The sequence below is a fragment of the Camellia sinensis genome, chromosome 13 (genome assembly GCF_055761805.1).
Source record: "Camellia sinensis isolate YWXY chromosome 13, ASM5576180v1, whole genome shotgun sequence".
Lineage (NCBI taxonomy): Eukaryota > Viridiplantae > Streptophyta > Magnoliopsida > Ericales > Theaceae > Camellia > Camellia sinensis.
The window spans coordinates 62,788,645-62,806,399 of record NC_138973.1 but is presented as its reverse complement, the minus strand read 5'-3'; the positions used below and the strand labels follow the sequence as shown (position 1 = coordinate 62,806,399).

The 17,755-nt window shown below is 33.8% G+C and overlaps 1 protein-coding gene and 1 pseudogene across 1 annotated transcript; one reads left to right on the top strand and one right to left on the bottom strand.

The window, feature by feature from the left end:
* Positions 1-5,423: 5,423 nt before the first annotated feature.
* LOC145805439 (21 kDa protein pseudogene) lies at positions 5,424-6,047 on the top strand (annotated as a pseudogene).
* A 10,956-nt stretch (positions 6,048-17,003) lies between these two features.
* LOC145805438 (uncharacterized) lies at positions 17,004-17,519 on the bottom strand. Its single transcript, XM_082900574.1, has one exon. The coding sequence runs from the start codon at positions 17,517-17,519 to the stop codon at positions 17,004-17,006; it is 516 nt and encodes a 171-aa protein (XP_082756700.1).
* Between the last annotated feature and the right edge of the window lie 236 nt (positions 17,520-17,755).

Genomic DNA, 17,755 nt, shown 5'->3' with positions numbered 1-17,755 from the left:
GAGCGGGGGTGCTCACGAAGTGACCTGCCCCAATCGTACCCAAGTTCCCGAGCCGAGGCAACTTTGGTGATGACGGACACGTGGCCTTAGGCAAACGAGTCAGGGTTTCCTAAATTTTCCCAAAACAAAATATTTAGGTGACGACTCTGTATCTGGCAAAGCAGCCCATGTTTGACACTTCTTTCAAAAACCTGTTTTCTCAAAACGATTTGCCGGATTTGGACTCTTTGGTTCAGATTAAGAACCGTGACATTTGAGAGTCCTGAGCTGTAGTGACCCCAAATGAACAGAACGGGACTCACCCTCCTGGGGCGTTCGGGGACGTCTACAAAGATAGAAAATTTTACTAATGATATACACTCTCTAATCCAACTGATCCATTTATTGCCAAACCCAAAATTTGAAAGCATAGAGAAGAGGAAATCTTAGTTAATAGAATCATAGGCTTTCTCAAAATCCAGTTTTAGTACAATGCCTTTCTTCTGTTTCTTCTTCTAACCATCAACTATTTCATTCGCAATTTATGCTCTATCCAAAATATTTCTTCCCCCAATGAATGCTGATTGAGATTCACTAATAATACTTGACATTACTTTCTTCATCCTGTTTGATAAAACTTTTGCGAGAATTTTGTACAAAGAACCTATGAGACTAATAGGCCTAAAGTCATTAAGACAAAAAGGGTTATCAGATTTTGGAATCAAAGCCACAAAAGAACTATTAATTCCATGTACCAATTTATAGTTTTAGCAGAATTCCTTCATAAATTTTATCACATCACCCTTAATTGTCAATTAATATTTCTAAAACATCATCAAATTGAACCCATCAAGTCCAGGTGCCTTATTCCCTTCACAGTTCTTTACTGCTGTTATTATTTCTGCTTCAGTAAATTCAGCTTCTAATGCATCTCTAGCCTCAGCTCCCCCAATGGACTTAAAAGGACCAGATAAGCTTGGTTTACTAGGCCAATATTCAGTAAAATGATTTCTGAAACGCTGCAAGACTTCATCCCTAATATTTTCAAGTTCTTCCTTCATAACCCCATCCACATTGATTGAACACAATGCATTCTTACTGCTCCTGGAATAAGCCATAATATGGAAAAAAATTTGTATTTCTGTCCCTTTTTAATGCCCAATTAGTTCTGGATTTTTGCACCCATATCCATTCCACCATTCTACTCAATTTCCAAGCCTCTTCTTTTGCCTCCCTTCTTCTAGCTAGCTCTGTCTCAATCAGAGATCTTTCTTTAGCTGCCCAATCAAGCATGTGTAGTTCCTCCTCAAGAAGCTTGAGATTAAATTCCACATTTCCAAAAGCCTCATTATTCCATTTTTTCAAGGCCAATTTAAGTGCTTGGAGTTTCCTTAGGCATTTGAAACCAGCCCAACCCACCACAGTAGTTTCAACCCAAGCTTTCTCCATAATGGCTAAGAAATTTGGATGCAAGGACCAAGCATTAAGAAATCTAAATGGCTTTGGACCTCAATCCCTCTCATCTTCCATAAGCAAAATAGGGCAATGATCTGAGATTCTTCTTGGTAACCTCCATAGTTTAAAATTAAACTTATGCATCCACTCCGGACTGAACAAGAACGTATCGATCCTACTCCACTTCTCTCCTTCCTGTGAGTTACACAAGGTGAATTTTTTTCCCATCATTGAAATATCACACACTTCTAGATTGTCAATTAGTTCATTAAACTCTCTCATACCCCTATCTCTACTAGAACATCCCTTCATTTTAGATACACACATAATTTCATTAAAATTACCCCCCCTAACACCAAGGTTTTTCATATAACTGATTTAATCTAGATATCCCACACCCTCCTCCTTATAACACTATCATCAGGGCCATATACATTGACTATAACACATTCAAAGCTATAATAGAGAGTACCTGACAGAATAATGAAATTCTTATTTGAGCAGCAATCTTGCATCTAAAAAACATCTGGATTCCAAATGCATACTAGCCCACCAGCTACTCCATCTGAATCCACTGCCATGAAAGACATCTAGATTCCAAATGCATATAGCTAGTTTTTGTCAACATAATAATGAAAAGAATAATGTCGTGATAATTATATTTGAGTATCATCTAACATAACACATGACATTAATCATATTATTTATAGTAAATTTAAGTGCACATGTGACTCAACTATAAAACATAGGGTAAATCCCACATGTGGTGGATTGGACTCTACATATGTGTGACTCACCATTTGTGTCAGATTTGTGTTCCATTCTGTTAAACTTTTATGTGTTCCTGCACATTTGCATTATCTAATATGTTCCACAAAAATATTAGAGTTGAAGTAAAATTGATGCATGGAAGCATATCAAAAAGAAGTGCAAATAATAAGATCAAACCACAAATAAATCCGAATTAGAGATACTCTCTCTAAGTGCGAAGAATATTAAAAAAACTCTCAATTTTAATTAATTAAATATAAACCGTATTGCCTGGCGTAAGACTCATATTTATTTATATTAAGAGAATTCTTATTAATTAAGAAAATTTGAAAATAATATATACACACATATTCTTACTAGTTAAGAATATCTAAAAAGGAAAATATATTAATTCTCGTAAAATAAAAAACAGAAAATAGCAAAAGCTAGATCAGGAAATCACTACAAGAAAAATCACTTTTGGCGACTAAATTTTTAGTCGCCAAAAGTCCACTTTTAGTCGCCGAAAGTCGAGTTTTTGCTTTCAGCGACTAATTTTTTTAGTCGCCCCTTTTGTCGCGCATAAATGGTCGCGAGAGGTATCGGCGACTAAACTTTTTTTAGTCGGCAAAAAATAGCTCTTTAGCGACCAAATGTTTAGTCGCCATTGGTGCATTACACATTTTAAAAGCACACATTTGGCGACTAATATTTTAGTCGCCAATAGTCCATGAATCGCCGACTAAACAATTTTGTCGCCCAAAATAACACTTTTGGCGACTAAAAGTTTAGTCGCCAAAGGTTCTTCCGTAAAAAAAAAAAAAACAAATTCTTTGGTTTTTCTGAGATTCAAACCGTGAACCATTTCAAGTGCCAACACCTTTACCAACATACTCCCCCCACTATGCCACTTGAACCTCACATGATTATATATGCAATATATATTATTTATATACTATTTTGACCGGTATTTATACAAAACCATATCTGTAAATATAATTATTTTTATTGAATATAATTTATGAAATAAATAAATTATTTATTAAAAAAAATGTAGGCCACTTTTGGCGACTAAATCAATTATTTAGTCGCCAATTCTATGATTTTTGGGCTACTAATTAATTTGTTGTCGCTAAAAAAATATGTTTAAATTAAAAATAGCACTTTTCGCGACTAAATCTGTTTTTAGTCGCCAAAAACGTCCCGTTTTGGCTACTAAATTGAAATTTAGTCGCCAATTCACTGTTTTTAGCTACTAATTTTTTTTTTGTAGCCAAAAATCTTCATTTTCAGCGACTAATCTTTTTTTAGTCGGCAAAAGACCCATAATCGGCGACTAAAATAGTTTTTAGTCGCCAAAACCATAACTTTTGGCTACTAAATTATTTTAGTCGCCAAAAACCGTCGCTTTTGGCTACCAAACACCCTTTAGTCGGCAAAACTGTTACATTCGGCGACCAACAAACAGTTTAGTCGCTAAATCCTTGGTATTCGGCGACTAATTCATTTTAGTCGGCAAAAGGCTTCATTTTTGGCGACTAAATCGAGTTTAGTCGCCATTTGGTCAACTTTCAGCGACGAAATTCTTCATTTTAGTCGCCATTTGTGCTTTTTCTTGTAGTGAATATAATATAGATGAGAAAATATAATAATGATATACTATTCTATACCAATCAAATATTAACTATAATAATTATAAATTATAATATTCCTAATCAAATATTAATTCTAAGAAAAATGATATACAAGTCCACTTTTTAAATTCATTTTCTAGACCTAATAATGTGTAATTAATATGATTAGTTGATAATTAAAGAAAATATGAAAGAGAAATAATACGTAAAAGTGATTGGTTGATTGATCATTGGATTTGAAAGGTAAGTCTAATTTTTTGGTTTGAATAGCACTATTCTAATTCTAAAATATAAAAATAAAAGGGAAAATGTTATACAATTCCACTTTAAGTCTCGTGTGCATAAAAAATGGGTCTATCAAATAGGGGTGTTCGCGGATCGGTTTTTGACGATTCAATTTGCGGTTTGGACCCGCCCACATGTTTGCGGGTTGAAAAAAATTGAACCCGCAACCGCCCGCAATGCAGATTGTGGTTTGTGAGGATAGGGTTCACAGATGTGCGAACGGTTGCAGACGGTTTGCGGATTAAGCTTTTAAGTTCAAAAAATTATTTTTCAACTTGTTTTTTTTCTCATTTTTTAAATATTTTTGATTGCGGGAGGTTCAACTCTATCCTCTATTAAAGCTGGATTACAAAAAATAGAATGAAAATTAAATGAAAAGTAACTTAGAAAAAGAAAATCACATAACTAGATTTGTAAAAAATTTTAAAAAATTTCAATTGAATAATAAGTATTTTAAACAAGGCAGTGTGTGACACTATTATAATGTTATAATGTTAGAGCCTACATGTTTAATAATCAGATTAAAGTGAGTGAGAGAGAGAAGATTAGGATTACACGCTTAAAAAATTTACAAGAAAATTTGATAGTCCAGATTTAAAATATATATATATATATATATACAAATGCGGGCCCACAACCCGCAAAATAGAAAAATCCTAAGCCACATCTGACCCTAATAATCATGCAAACTGCCCAAATAGGTGTAAGCGGTTCAAGTTGGGCGGTTTTTGCGGATCGAATAACTTTATACCCAACCCTAATATCAAATGATGTGGTTAATATTACGTAAAATGGTAAAAATAAAAGTATATAATAGTTTTAGTTGGCTCTTTAAATTTTTACGAAAAAACGTGTAAAAAAATATAGATAGTAATGTAATAACTTGTAGTTATTTTTTGACTTTTTGACTAAAAATCAAAGTCTCAAGATGGGCCATAAATGTGACATTAAAATCTTACATAGAAAAATTTTAAATCAAAATATCACATTTTAAAATTAAATAATGCTATATGCACCAATTGGCACACCAATTAGTGTACTAACAGAAAATGTGACATAATTTTAGAAATTTTGTGTATTAGTAATTTGTATAATAGGTGAAGTCATAATTTTAAAATAATAATATCATAACATATATTGATACAGTAATTAATATAACAATTAATGCATATAGCATCACAATTTAAAATTATAACAAAAACTAGAGAAACTAATTAATAGCTTACCCTTAAGCCATCCTATAAATCGGGTCCTACCCTCCTTGACTTCTTCATAGTTCCCAACTTAACCCATCAATCTTGCACAGAGAGAGAGAAAGAGATGGAAGGTTCATTTCTTTCCCATGCACTAACAACTCTTTTCATTCTCCTTCAATTCACTGCCTACATGCCCTCTTGCTTAGCCAATAAGCCAATACCCACAAATGAAAACACAGACTTCATCAAAAAATCATGTACCATCATCACATTGTACCCTCAATTATGCTACGACTCCCTCTCAATCTTTGCGGACAAAATCAAAACTAGCCGCAAAAACTTAGCCACCTTTGCCATCTCTGTTACCCTCTCAGCCGCCCAAGCAACCTCAGATTTCATGACAAAGCTGTCAAAGAGTCCGGGCCTGAGCCCCGTGGAGGCTTCAGCCCTAGCTGACTGTGTTGAACTATCGGGCGACTCAGCGGATGAGCTCAGCCGTTCCTTGAAAGAGATAGCTAATACTAATTTTGGAGACCCCAACTTTGGTAGACAAATTAATGATGTTCAGACTTTTGTTAGTGCTGCATTTACAGATTTTGATACTTGCTTGGATGGCTTTTCGAAGAAAGCAAGTGGGCAAGTCAAGACTAAAGTCGGGACGCAAGTTTTGAACGTTGAGCATTTGACAAGTAATGCCTTGGCTTTTATCAACAGCTATGCTACGGGTCCCCAGACAACCTCACCATAAGTGTGTGACTCAGATTCATAATTTTATGTGCATGTAACATTTGTTCCTAAATAAAGAGGAGAAATTAGTAAAATTTTATTCTATTCCTCTTTTATTTGGAATCCTTGGACATGACTACATAGCGTAGTAATTATAGCTCAATGGTATTTTAGTATTTGAGAAGGAATTTATATAGAGAAACAAAAAATTAAGGGAAAAGTGACCCAAAAAAAAAAAAAAACTTATATATATTTTTCACTGTGAATTAAATTTCAAACGAAGTCTAAATTCATGAACAACCATATTCATCCTAATCATAGCTTATAAAAAAAAAAAAAATTCAGGGTTTCTGAATAAGTTAGAAGGGGTGGTCTGGAGTGGGATTTATTTAATTAGGAGATCCCATTAAAAAAAATACTATAATTCTATTTATTAAAAACATATCTTTTGTATTGGATTTTAAGTATTAATATTGAATTAAGAAAGTAGACATAGAGAGGGTGACAATCATGTTTGTCACATGCAAGTAGGTTGTATCAACCATGTTAATATGCTGATGCAAACAAAATTTACGACTATTATATAATTTTATTTTATATTTACTGGAAAATATTTAATTATAAATATTCCAGCTTAGTATAGAATAGTATAAAATCGTTATATTTCCTAATTTATTTTTGCTATTTTACGTTTTTTCTTTTACAAGAATTAATATATATATTTTTAAAATATCCTTGACTAGCAAAAATATGTTTTTTTCTTTTTCAGATTTTCTTAATTAGTAAGAATTATTTTAGTATAGATATATATATGTAAGCCTTAGGACAATACATTTTATATTTGATTAATAAAAAAGAGTTTTCTCAATATTGTATGTTGTTAGGAACAAAATCACTAATTCCAATTTGTTCGTGGTTCAATCATTTTTTGTTTTTTGAGAACAAGCAAAACATACATTTAATCTTGCTTTGATCTTGTTGTTTCTCTTCTTTCCGATACGCTTCCTTTCATGAGTATAAATTTACCAATATTATACATATGGATAAATTATACTTTGCTCTCTTTATATTTGGCCATTTTCCTACTTTGGCCCTTAATGTTTCAACTTTTTCTACATTTACTCAAAAAACAAACTTATATTCAAAATTAGACAAAAAAATAACACATTGACCACCATATAACATAAAAATATTTTATTGTATATAACTCGTCACTTTAACACAAACTCAAATCCCAATATAATAATATATTTTTATGTTATGTGGCATTTAATGTGACATTTTCTGTCCAATTTTTAACAGAAATTGTCTTTAATAGTAAATTGGGAAAAATTTGAAACATGAAGAGTCAAAGTGGAAAAAACAAACTATAAAGGTCAAAGTAAAAGAATTACCAAACATAAGAGGCAAAATGTAATTTATCATATATATTTTTATTTTATATTTAAGAAAAAATATTTAAATAGGAATATTCTTGCTTACTATAGAATAGTATAAAAAAATTTTTTTCCTTATTTAGTTTTGCTATTTTATGTTAATTGTTTTGTTTTACAAGAATTATTATTTTCCTTTTTAAATATTCTTGATTAGAAAGAATATATATTTTTCTTTTTTAGATTCTCTTGATTAGCAAGAATTATTTCAGTATAAATAAAGATGTATATAAACTTTAGGGCAACACAATTTATATTCATTTAATAAAAATCGAGAATTTTCTCAATATTATTTGTTATTAGAGAGGATATCTCTATTTCAGATTCGTTTGTAATTCGATTTTATTACTTGCACTTTTTTCTAATACACTTCCCTCTTTGTAAGCCGGTTGGTATTTTCTAGTTCAAAAAAAAAGCTTTCAAGCATATCTGCAATTTGGTTGATTATGTTCGTCTCCATATGAATTTTTTTTAGCAGCAAAACGATAACCATGTTGCTCATCTCATCTCATCTCATCTCCTTCCTCAAGAACAAGTCACATCTATTTTATATTCACAATCCAAAAAAAATATTAGAAAGTCTATTGTCCCAGAAAAAAACAAAATTAGAAAATTTCTAATATCAAATCAACTGTCTATATTTAAAGAAGTTTTGTGGACCCATGGTATGAATAAATCTTAGCCTTTGATGAAAAATTTGAGTGATTTTCTGATTTTATTTTTTATTTTTTATTATGAGTTTGTAGACCCGTTGACAAAATAAATAAAAGGATTAAATACATTGCATTGTTTGGGATGCGAGTAAAATAGTCAAAAAATCAAAAAACTAAAAAGTCAATACAAATTATTACATCATTATCTCTATCTTTATATACTTCTTTTTGTAAAAAATTAAAATCAAGTAAAATAATCAATATTCTCAAACAAGGCAATATCACTTTACTTTCATCATCTATGAACTCATACAGATTGACTCTTCAATTATAAAACACTTTCTCTCATAAAAGATCAATACAACTTAAAATGCACATATTAATTGCTGCATTTAGACGCATCCATCATTTTTGGTTCATATGCTGTTTTGGTCTGAAATAAAAAAAAAAAAAAAAAATTTAATAGTTTATGTCCAATATGGACCACTTACAACCGTTGGAGGGGAAAAGTTCTTTTTTTCTTTTTTAGCACAAAAAAAGAAAAAAGAAAGGAATATGGGGTGATTGGTGGGTATACTTCTCACACAATTATTCATAGTTCAATTCTTGGGGCTAGGTTACAAAAAAGAATAATGTTCCTAATGTGAATGGCTTGCCTTTGGCTGAATCGGCAAGAAGATTAATCAAAATGTACATAAACTAACTCGGATACTGTTAACTGTGGAATCCGAAAAAAAAAAAAAAAAAGTAAATACAAGGAGGGACTGGCTCGTGGTAAAAAGAATGAACTCGTTTGGGTAAAACATAAACATACATGTTTTTTTTTCCTTGCCATATTTTGCAATTTGGGTTAGAAAAAATGAGAAAAAATTTATATATTTGTCAAAGAAATAAATTTTTTTATTAAGCACAACATTAATAAAAATCATTTAAAAATTCACTAATCCCCCCACTCAATTTCTAATCAGAATCTCTCCATGAGATTGGTAGTCCTACCAATTGAGAGATTACTAGTCCAAGGGGATAGCTATCTCTTCATTTATTTCCCTAACCAAACACTCTTTTTAAGTGAGTCTTACAGATTATTAATCCAATCTCCCTCTCCAAAGAGCCAAACAAACATGGCCTTAGCCATATCAACTTTTATTAAGTTCTTAAATTTTAAAATTCTTATCATATTATGTAATTAAAGGTTTATTGGAGATAGATTTTGAGGGCTGCGATCTTGCTAGTAAAAATTTAGTTTGAGCTCAATCGATAGACAAAACTTAATTTTCACAAAACAATTAAGAAATATGGTTGAGTTTTATATTTTGAAAACGTCAGCGACTTTTTTTGAAGGCACTACAATAAAATGTACTTTTAGTGACTAAAAAAAATTTAGTCGTCAAAAGTTGTAGAATTGGCAATCAAAAATAATATTAGTCGGCAAAAGTCAAATATTTAGCTATTAATATTTTTTAGTCAGGGAATATTGATTATTAGCAGCTAAAAAAAAATTTAGTCACCAAAAATATCACAATTGGCGACCAAAAATCTACTACTTGGTATTGTATATTTTTGGGTCCCAATTTGGTCTCTTGGGCTGCTAAGAAGCAATGCACTGTGTCTCGGTCTTCAACTGAAGCCGAATATCAGGCCCTTGCTCAGACGGCTACTGAGTTGGCCTGGCTTCGCATGCTTCTCTTTGAGTTTCATCTTTCTTCTTCTTCTCCTACCTTATGGTGTGACAACCTTTCTGCAATTTCTCTTGCCTCTAATCCTGTCTTTCATGCTCGCTAAACTAGTGGTTGTCAAACATGTGTCTTCCTCTAACCAAATTGCTGATATCCATACTAAACCACTCTCTTCTGATCGTTTTTCTTACCTACAGTCCAAGCTAATGGTTCGTGCCTCTCCTATTAGCTTGCAGGGCCCTGATGAGAATCACCCTATAATAGAGCAAAAGCAGAAGACAGTGGATGGTTCTAGATCACGTGCATCATCTGATAAGGTTGAGGAGTAGCATATAATATTTCATGTAAATGTAAAGTTGTTACAATTGTAGATGGTTAGGGGTTGGTTACAGAATTGGTTCAATAGTTAGATATAGCTTAGGTGTATGTCATATATTGAATAAGATATAAATATACTATGTACTACAGGTTATTCAATCAATAAAGAAATACTTCTTCTTTTTCAGCAGTTTTGCTTTAGTATCTTCCTCTTTTATTGCTTAGAACTGTTATTCATGTATATGGCTATTCATGTATATGGCATGATTAGTGCTTAAACTGATTGCTATGCCACTAGTATATGATTAGACTTTGGTTGATTTTGATTGGTAGTTATGCTAGAATTTCCCAAAGAGGATCTTGATTGATGATATGCCGAGAAAAAAGTAGTTAGGAAATCTCTTAGTAGAGTACTTTAATAGTCAATTTAGTTACATGGTTGGCTTTGGAATGTGCTCCAATTGTCACGATCCAAACCCGATATCTAAAGGTTTGGCGTCACAACAAGACAACAAAAATAAAATAATTTTAAAATTTCTGTAATAGTAGTGCAAGTGGATAAATTAAATTCATGAAAATAAAATAAATGGGTACCAAAAAGTTTTTTAAAAAGGAAGATAGTCATTTGAGCTTTATTTTATTACAAGAGTCTGATCAGAATTACAGATAGCAAATAAAAAAAAACACTGTGATTCATTCCTAATCTCAGACTCGATCCCAGTAAATCTCATCACAGCGTGAGAAATATTATATAGTGAGCATGAGGGTCCAAAGATCCATGGATAATAAGTAGGCTAAACAAAGATTAGTTTGGTAACTGAAACACATAACTAATTTTAAATAATAGAAGCAGAATGCGGAAATCATATAAGCAAATAATCATAACCATGGTATAGAATAGAACAGAACAGAGGTCACTGGAGTGACAATCAAAATAGAGGTTAATGGATCCATAACAAACAGAGGGCCACAAGGTGACTAATCAGAAGCTAATGGTTTATTTAAGTCCTCCAAGGCATGAGACTTCCGTGATGGTACTTTCAGAAAATAATTGTTTATAAAATCATTAACAAATTATTTCTAAAACATATCCATGAGTTTCAATTTAAGCAAATGAAAGTCAGAAAATAACCAATGTAATTGAAAAATTAAAATAATTTATAAAACACAAATTGCGTAAAACAAATTATGATAATTCAAAATATACGTAAAATATGTTATCGTAGCTCAAGGTATAATATAACTCACCTTTATGTTAATTCCAACTTTTTACTTTTCGTTCACTGTGACCCACTAAATACTCCAAACTAATTTCAAAGTTTTATTTATATAATAAAAACAACTAGAGGCAGAGAGAGACTAAGAGAGTTTGGGGAAAAGGTGAGGATGTCGTTGATGATGGATAGCTATATATATATATATATATATATATGAGGAGACGTGGGCAGCAAGAGGCATGGCCAGGAAGCCAACTTGAGGGGCACACCTTTTAGTCGCACAGAAAGTGTTATGTTTCAGCATGTTTTGATTTAAGAAAATTATAGAGAAAAATATAAAAATAACATAATACTCAGTAAATAATATCAGATAAAGTTAAAATTATTATTACTATTTTTATTTTGAAATTATTTTTAGTATAAAAATATACAGACTATTAAATTTAAAATAATGTGAATAATTATTTAGAAAAATATACTTTTTTTATTTTATATAAATCACATGCTTTCAAAATTTAATATTAATGTGGTGTTAAATTAATTGAACATTTGGGGTGTCACATTTCTCCCCTTCTAAAAAGAAGTTTGTCTCCAAAGTTGTTGTCCCTTGGTTTTCCAAGAGGTGTGGGTATTTGGCTTGTATTTGATTTTCCGTTTCCCACATAGCTTCTTCGACACGATGATTTCGCCATAAAACTTTTACAAGAGGTATAGTCTTGTTTCGGAGAACCTGATTATGACGATCGAGAATTTGCACTGGTTGTTCTTTGTAAGAGAGATCTTCTTGAACTTCCAGGTCCTCATAATCAGCAACATGTTCTGGACCTCGAAGATACTGCCAAAGCATCGACACATGAAATAAATTGTGGACATTGGACAGATCAGGTGGCAGTGTAAGGCAATATGCCACAGGACCTATAGCGATCCCGGTTTTCCCTTCATTGTTTAATTGTATTTCAGACTCGGTTCCTTGGATGTGTTGTTGTCTTTTTCCCATTTCCATCCTTTACTCTTTGTATATGAGTTTTGGGTCGTGTTGGGTAGGTTTAAAATAGGTTGGTTGCGTTTGGAAACCAAGGGTTAGTGTCCATTAAATTTTCATAATGGTTCATTTAATATCCTTATTAGTGGTTCATTTAATATCCTTATTAGTGGTTCAGTTACTATCCTTATTAGTGGTCCATTAGAGCGACCAATCCTTAATATCTTATATTTATTTATGGGGTTTCATTACTTTGGTAACCTCTTGGTCATAAATGGAGGTTAAATAGAATTCATGAATTTGGTTAATGGTCATTATTTTGGTGTAACTATTTTCTTGTTTAATGGTCATTATTTTTGGTGTAACTGTAAGGTCCTAATGGCCTGTTATATATCAGTAGGCAGCAGCAGGTTAAACATGATTTTTTCATCATCTTTTCTTTTGAAACCCTAGAGCCAACTCTCTCTCTCTCTAAACTTGTCTTCTCTCTAAGAATTGATCTACCTAGGGTAAGTATCTAACCTTAGTCCTTTATTAAAAAGATGGAGTGGGTTGAGGGCTTCGTTTTAATCTGAGAAACTTGGGATTTGGAGCACGTTGGTCTTTGGTCATCATCTCTGTTTGAGTTCTTCACTTCGAGGTAGGGATTCCTACTCATCTTTATGAGCTTTAACCTAGATGTTGGGCTTTTGTTTAAATGGTTTGATTTGGGAAGTTAGGGTTTTGAAATGTGCTATTTTGAAAAAAGGGGTTTTGTTTATTTGACTCATCCATACGTGTTTTGGGTCTAAAATAGAGATTGTTGAGGTTGTTAGTAATATTGGAGCCTTAGGGTTGATATTAAGAATATGGGGAAAAGCCCTAATTGTTATGATAAATTAATTTGTATAATTAATTTAGGAGAATGAGAAATTGAATAGGAAATATTCAAATTAGAAAGGTATGGGATTAAAAGGGTGTAGTTGGATTAATTTATCGCTTACCTAGACAAAATGTTGATATTTTATTCATTTGGTGCATTTATCCTCTGTTTAGAAATAACTGTTTTAGGTTATCGGTGGATGATAGTCTTGAGGGTTGTAGACAATGCATGGGGATTAGGCAAACTAAAACTAATCAGTTGAGTATGCTATTGAATAGGGCGGTTGGTATAATACATCAAAATTTTGTATTGATTGATCGAATTTGTACGTGATAGTCGCTTATATACATTGTTTTGTATGGGAGGAGATAGGGGATGTACTCCACGGTTTATTGGAAGATAGGGGATGAACCTCTAAACCGGATTTTTGATTGATATTGATACAGCACCAAAATGTGTATCATTTGTGAAGTATAGAAGTGTTTTTGTTTGATATTGATACAGCACTAAAATGTGTATCATTTGTGAAATATAGAAGTGCTTTTGTTTGTTATTGATACAACACTAAAATGTGTATCATTTGTGAAGTATGGAAGTGTTTTGTTTGAGATTGATACAGTACTAAAATGTGCATCTATTATGAGGTATGAAATGTTTAAAATGAGTTATTATCTCGCCTGAAATAGAAATACGGTTGATATGAGATGTGATCTCGTTTAAATTGATTGGCCAAGTTATGAGTCATAGTTATGAATTGAGAATTTGATAAGAAATGGAAACTGGAATAGAACATGGTCATATTAGTCATGGGATTGTAATGTGTTATAAGTTGTTGTGTAAGAGTTAAACGTTTATCAATCGCTAACGTTTTAGTTACTGTTCATACTATGTTTAGCATATCTCTACTGGGCGTTGGCTCACCCTATATGGGACATCATTTTCAGGTACAGGTGTTATGCCACCTTCAAGGACATAGCTTGGAAGGCTTGAGGCTATTAGACCACCTTTTGTTGTTTTGTTGTATTACATGTATATCAAGCCAAGGGCTTTCTTTGTATAGAGTTTGCACTCTCTTTTTGCAACCAAGCGTTGTCTTGGGAAGTTGTAAGCCCATAGGGCGATTACTTTTATTGTCAATATGTAATACATGTTGTAAGAATACTCTGATGATTGTAATATAATATCTCTTTCCTATATCTTGAATGTATCATATTATGGGTTTATTTTGAGGGCGTTACAGGACCAATCCTTTCTAATATCTTAAATGCCCCGATGTAACGTTGGTTTAACTTTCCTCGCTTCCCAAATCAAATAACCCCTCTTATTGGTGAGATTTTTAGGAAGTGATCTCCTATTTGAAATTCTAAGTCTCGTCTCCATGTATCCGCATAGCTTTTCTAGCGACTTTGAACAATGTGATGAGTTGAATTTTATCGCTCGTTATTTGCACGATCTCGGGGCCTAACTGTTTCCTGTCTCCAACTTCCGTTCAACATAAAGGCGATCGACATCTCCTTCTATACAGTGCTTCGTATGGTACCATTCCGATGCTTACTTGGTAGCTATTGTTATAGGTGAACTCCACCAAAGGTAGGTGATCATCCTAATTACCTTTCAGGTTTAGCACACACATACGTAACATATTTTCCAAAGTCTGGATTGTTCTTTCAGATTGCCCATCAGTTTGTGGGTGATATGCAATGCTAAACTTCAATGTAGTTCCCAATGCTCTTGTAATTTGTTCCAAAAGTGAGACACGAATCGGGGGTCTTGGTCAGACACGATTGAAACTGGGTTACCATGTAATCGAATGATTTCTTTGATGTACAGAGTGACAAACTTAGTAAGGGGGTATGTGATTTAGATTGGCAAAAAATGAGCCGATTTGGTCAATCAATCTACTATAACCCATATTGCATCATTCTTCGAGATTGATTGTGGTAATCCGACCACGAAGTCCATCGTAATGTGCTCCCATTTCCATTTAGGAATAGGGAGTGGTTGCAATGTTCCTGCAGGTCTCTAATGTTCTGCTTTAACCCGTTGACATTATAGGTATTTGGAGACGTGGCTTGCTATGTCTCTTGTCATTCCTGTCCACCAGTAGTTTTCCTTTAGATCGTGGTACATCTTTGTGTTGCTGGGGTGGACTGTAAACCTCGAGCTGTGAGCTTCCACTAATATCTTCTTCTTGAGCTCTAGAATGTTGGGTACGCAAAGTCGATCTTGAAATTTTAGTATCCCATTGCTTATGGTGAAGTCAGGATTAGGCGTACTTCTTTGTTCATTGTATTTTTTCTTCAAAAGTCTATCTTCACATTGGCGTGCTTTAATTTCTTTTATCAACGTGGGTTCCACGATTATGTTGGCGAGTAGTTCATTGATCTTACAGGGGACAAAGGTACATGCCAAACTTCTTGTAGTCTTTCGACTCAACGTGTCTGTTACTACGTTAGCTTTGCCTGGATGGTGATGGATCTCTACATCGTAGTCTTTCATAAATTCTAACCATCATCGTTGCCTCATATTCAGTTCTTTCTGTGCAAACAGATATTTAAGACTCTTGTGATCTGTGTAAATTTTGCAGGTTACTCCGTAGAGATAATGACGCCAGATCTTGAGGGTGAAGATCTCCAAAGATAATTCTAGATCATAGGTTGGGTAGTTCTTCTCGTGAGTTTTAGTTGACGTGAGGCATATGCAATGACTTTTTCATTTTGCATAATGTGAGGCATCGCTATAAATGACGAACCCTTTCGTTCCCGTAGGGAGTGCTAGTATATGAGCTGTTACAAGTCTGTTTTTCAATTCTTGGAAGCAACGTCCCTGCTTGTCCATCCATTCAAAGGGTGTGTTCTTCTCAGTTAGCTAGGTCAAGGGTGATGCTATCTTCGAGAAATCTTGCACGAAGCGCCGGTAATAGTCAGCTAGGCCCAAGAAGCTTCAAATCTCGGACACGTTAGTAGGTCGTGGCCAATCCACGATTGCTGTAACTTTTTGGGGGTCAATCGAGATGTTATCTTTGTTAATGACGTGACCAAAGAAGTGTACACTAGTATCCAAAATTTGCATTTCTTCAACTTGGCATAAAGTTTGTGATCATGTAGTGTTTGTAGAACCGTTTGCAAGTGTTGCTCATGGTCCACCGGTGACTTGGAGTATAGGAGAACGTCGTCAATGAAAACAATGACGAACTCATCAAGATAGGGTTTGAGCACTCGATTCATGAGGTCCATGGAGGTCGCTGGAGCATTTGTGACGCCAAATGGATGACGAGAAACTTGTAGTGCCCGTAATGTGTTCTGAAGGCAGTCTTTTCGATGCTTTCCATTTTGACTTTTAGTTGATGATGGCCAGAACGCATGTCGATTTTCGAGAATACTTGGGCGCCTTGAAGTTGATCAAACAAGTCATCGATTCATGGTAGAGGGTATTGATTCTTGATGGTGACCTTATTTAATTCTCGATAATCGATACACAATCTCATGGTACCATCCTTCTTCTTTACGAACAATACTAGAGCTCCCAAAGGTGAGGTCCTTGGTCGAATGAAACCTTTGTCTAAGAGTTCCTGAAGTTGGGTTTTTGGTTCTTTCAATTCTACCATTAACATACGATAAAGAGCTTTGGATATTGGTGGTGGACCAGGTTGAGTTTCAATGGTGAATTCAATTTCACGATAAACTGGGGTTCTAGGTAGGTCTTCAGGAAATACATCTGGGAATTCTTGAACTACAGGGATTGCATCAAGTGTGGGGGTCTTTTGTTGAGTATCGATCACATAACAGATACAACTACAACAACCCTTTCTTAAAAGTCGTTGGGTTGTCATGGAGGTTATAACACATGGAAATGTGGGCACTCCAATCCATTAAAGACAAGCTCTAGCTGGTTTGGTAACAATAGGGAAATCTTTTTGGATTTGTAGTCAATAAAGGCGTGATTAACAGCCAACCAATCCATTCCTAAGATCACATCAAAACTTTCAATTCGGAGGGGAATCAAATCTACATGTAAGGTTTTACCTTTTAAGGATATAGTACAAGATTTGTATACATCAATACCAAGAGCAGAATTACTAGGAGGAAAAGACACAGACAATATATATCCTAAGGGTTCGAGTGTTAATGCTAAGTTGGGAGTAAAATGTGGTGCAACAAAAGAATGAGTTGAACTGGAGTTAATGAGGACATGAGCTAAATGACCACAAATAGAAAGTGTACCTGACACAACATTCTCAGTAATCTCTGAGTTTCTAGGCATCATGACAAAAGCTCTTCCTTGGCGTTTTTGGTCCTTCATCACTCCTCCAGGTACTGCGGGGTTTGGGGCTAGTCCAGAGGGGCCTGCCATAGGATTGGTAAGCTTTGGGCAATCTCTCAACAAGTAGCCAACTTGACCGCATTTAAAGCATGCTCCTGTGTCTCGATGGCATTGTCCCTAATGAGTTCTCTCACAAGTAGGGCAATTTGGAATGGTGCCATCTTTAGGGTTAGTAGGACCTTGATTGCTTGAACTGGTTGTGCCTATATTTACCTTCTTTGGAGGTATAGCACTAAATCTTCTATTGTCTTTTTCCTAGAATCGTT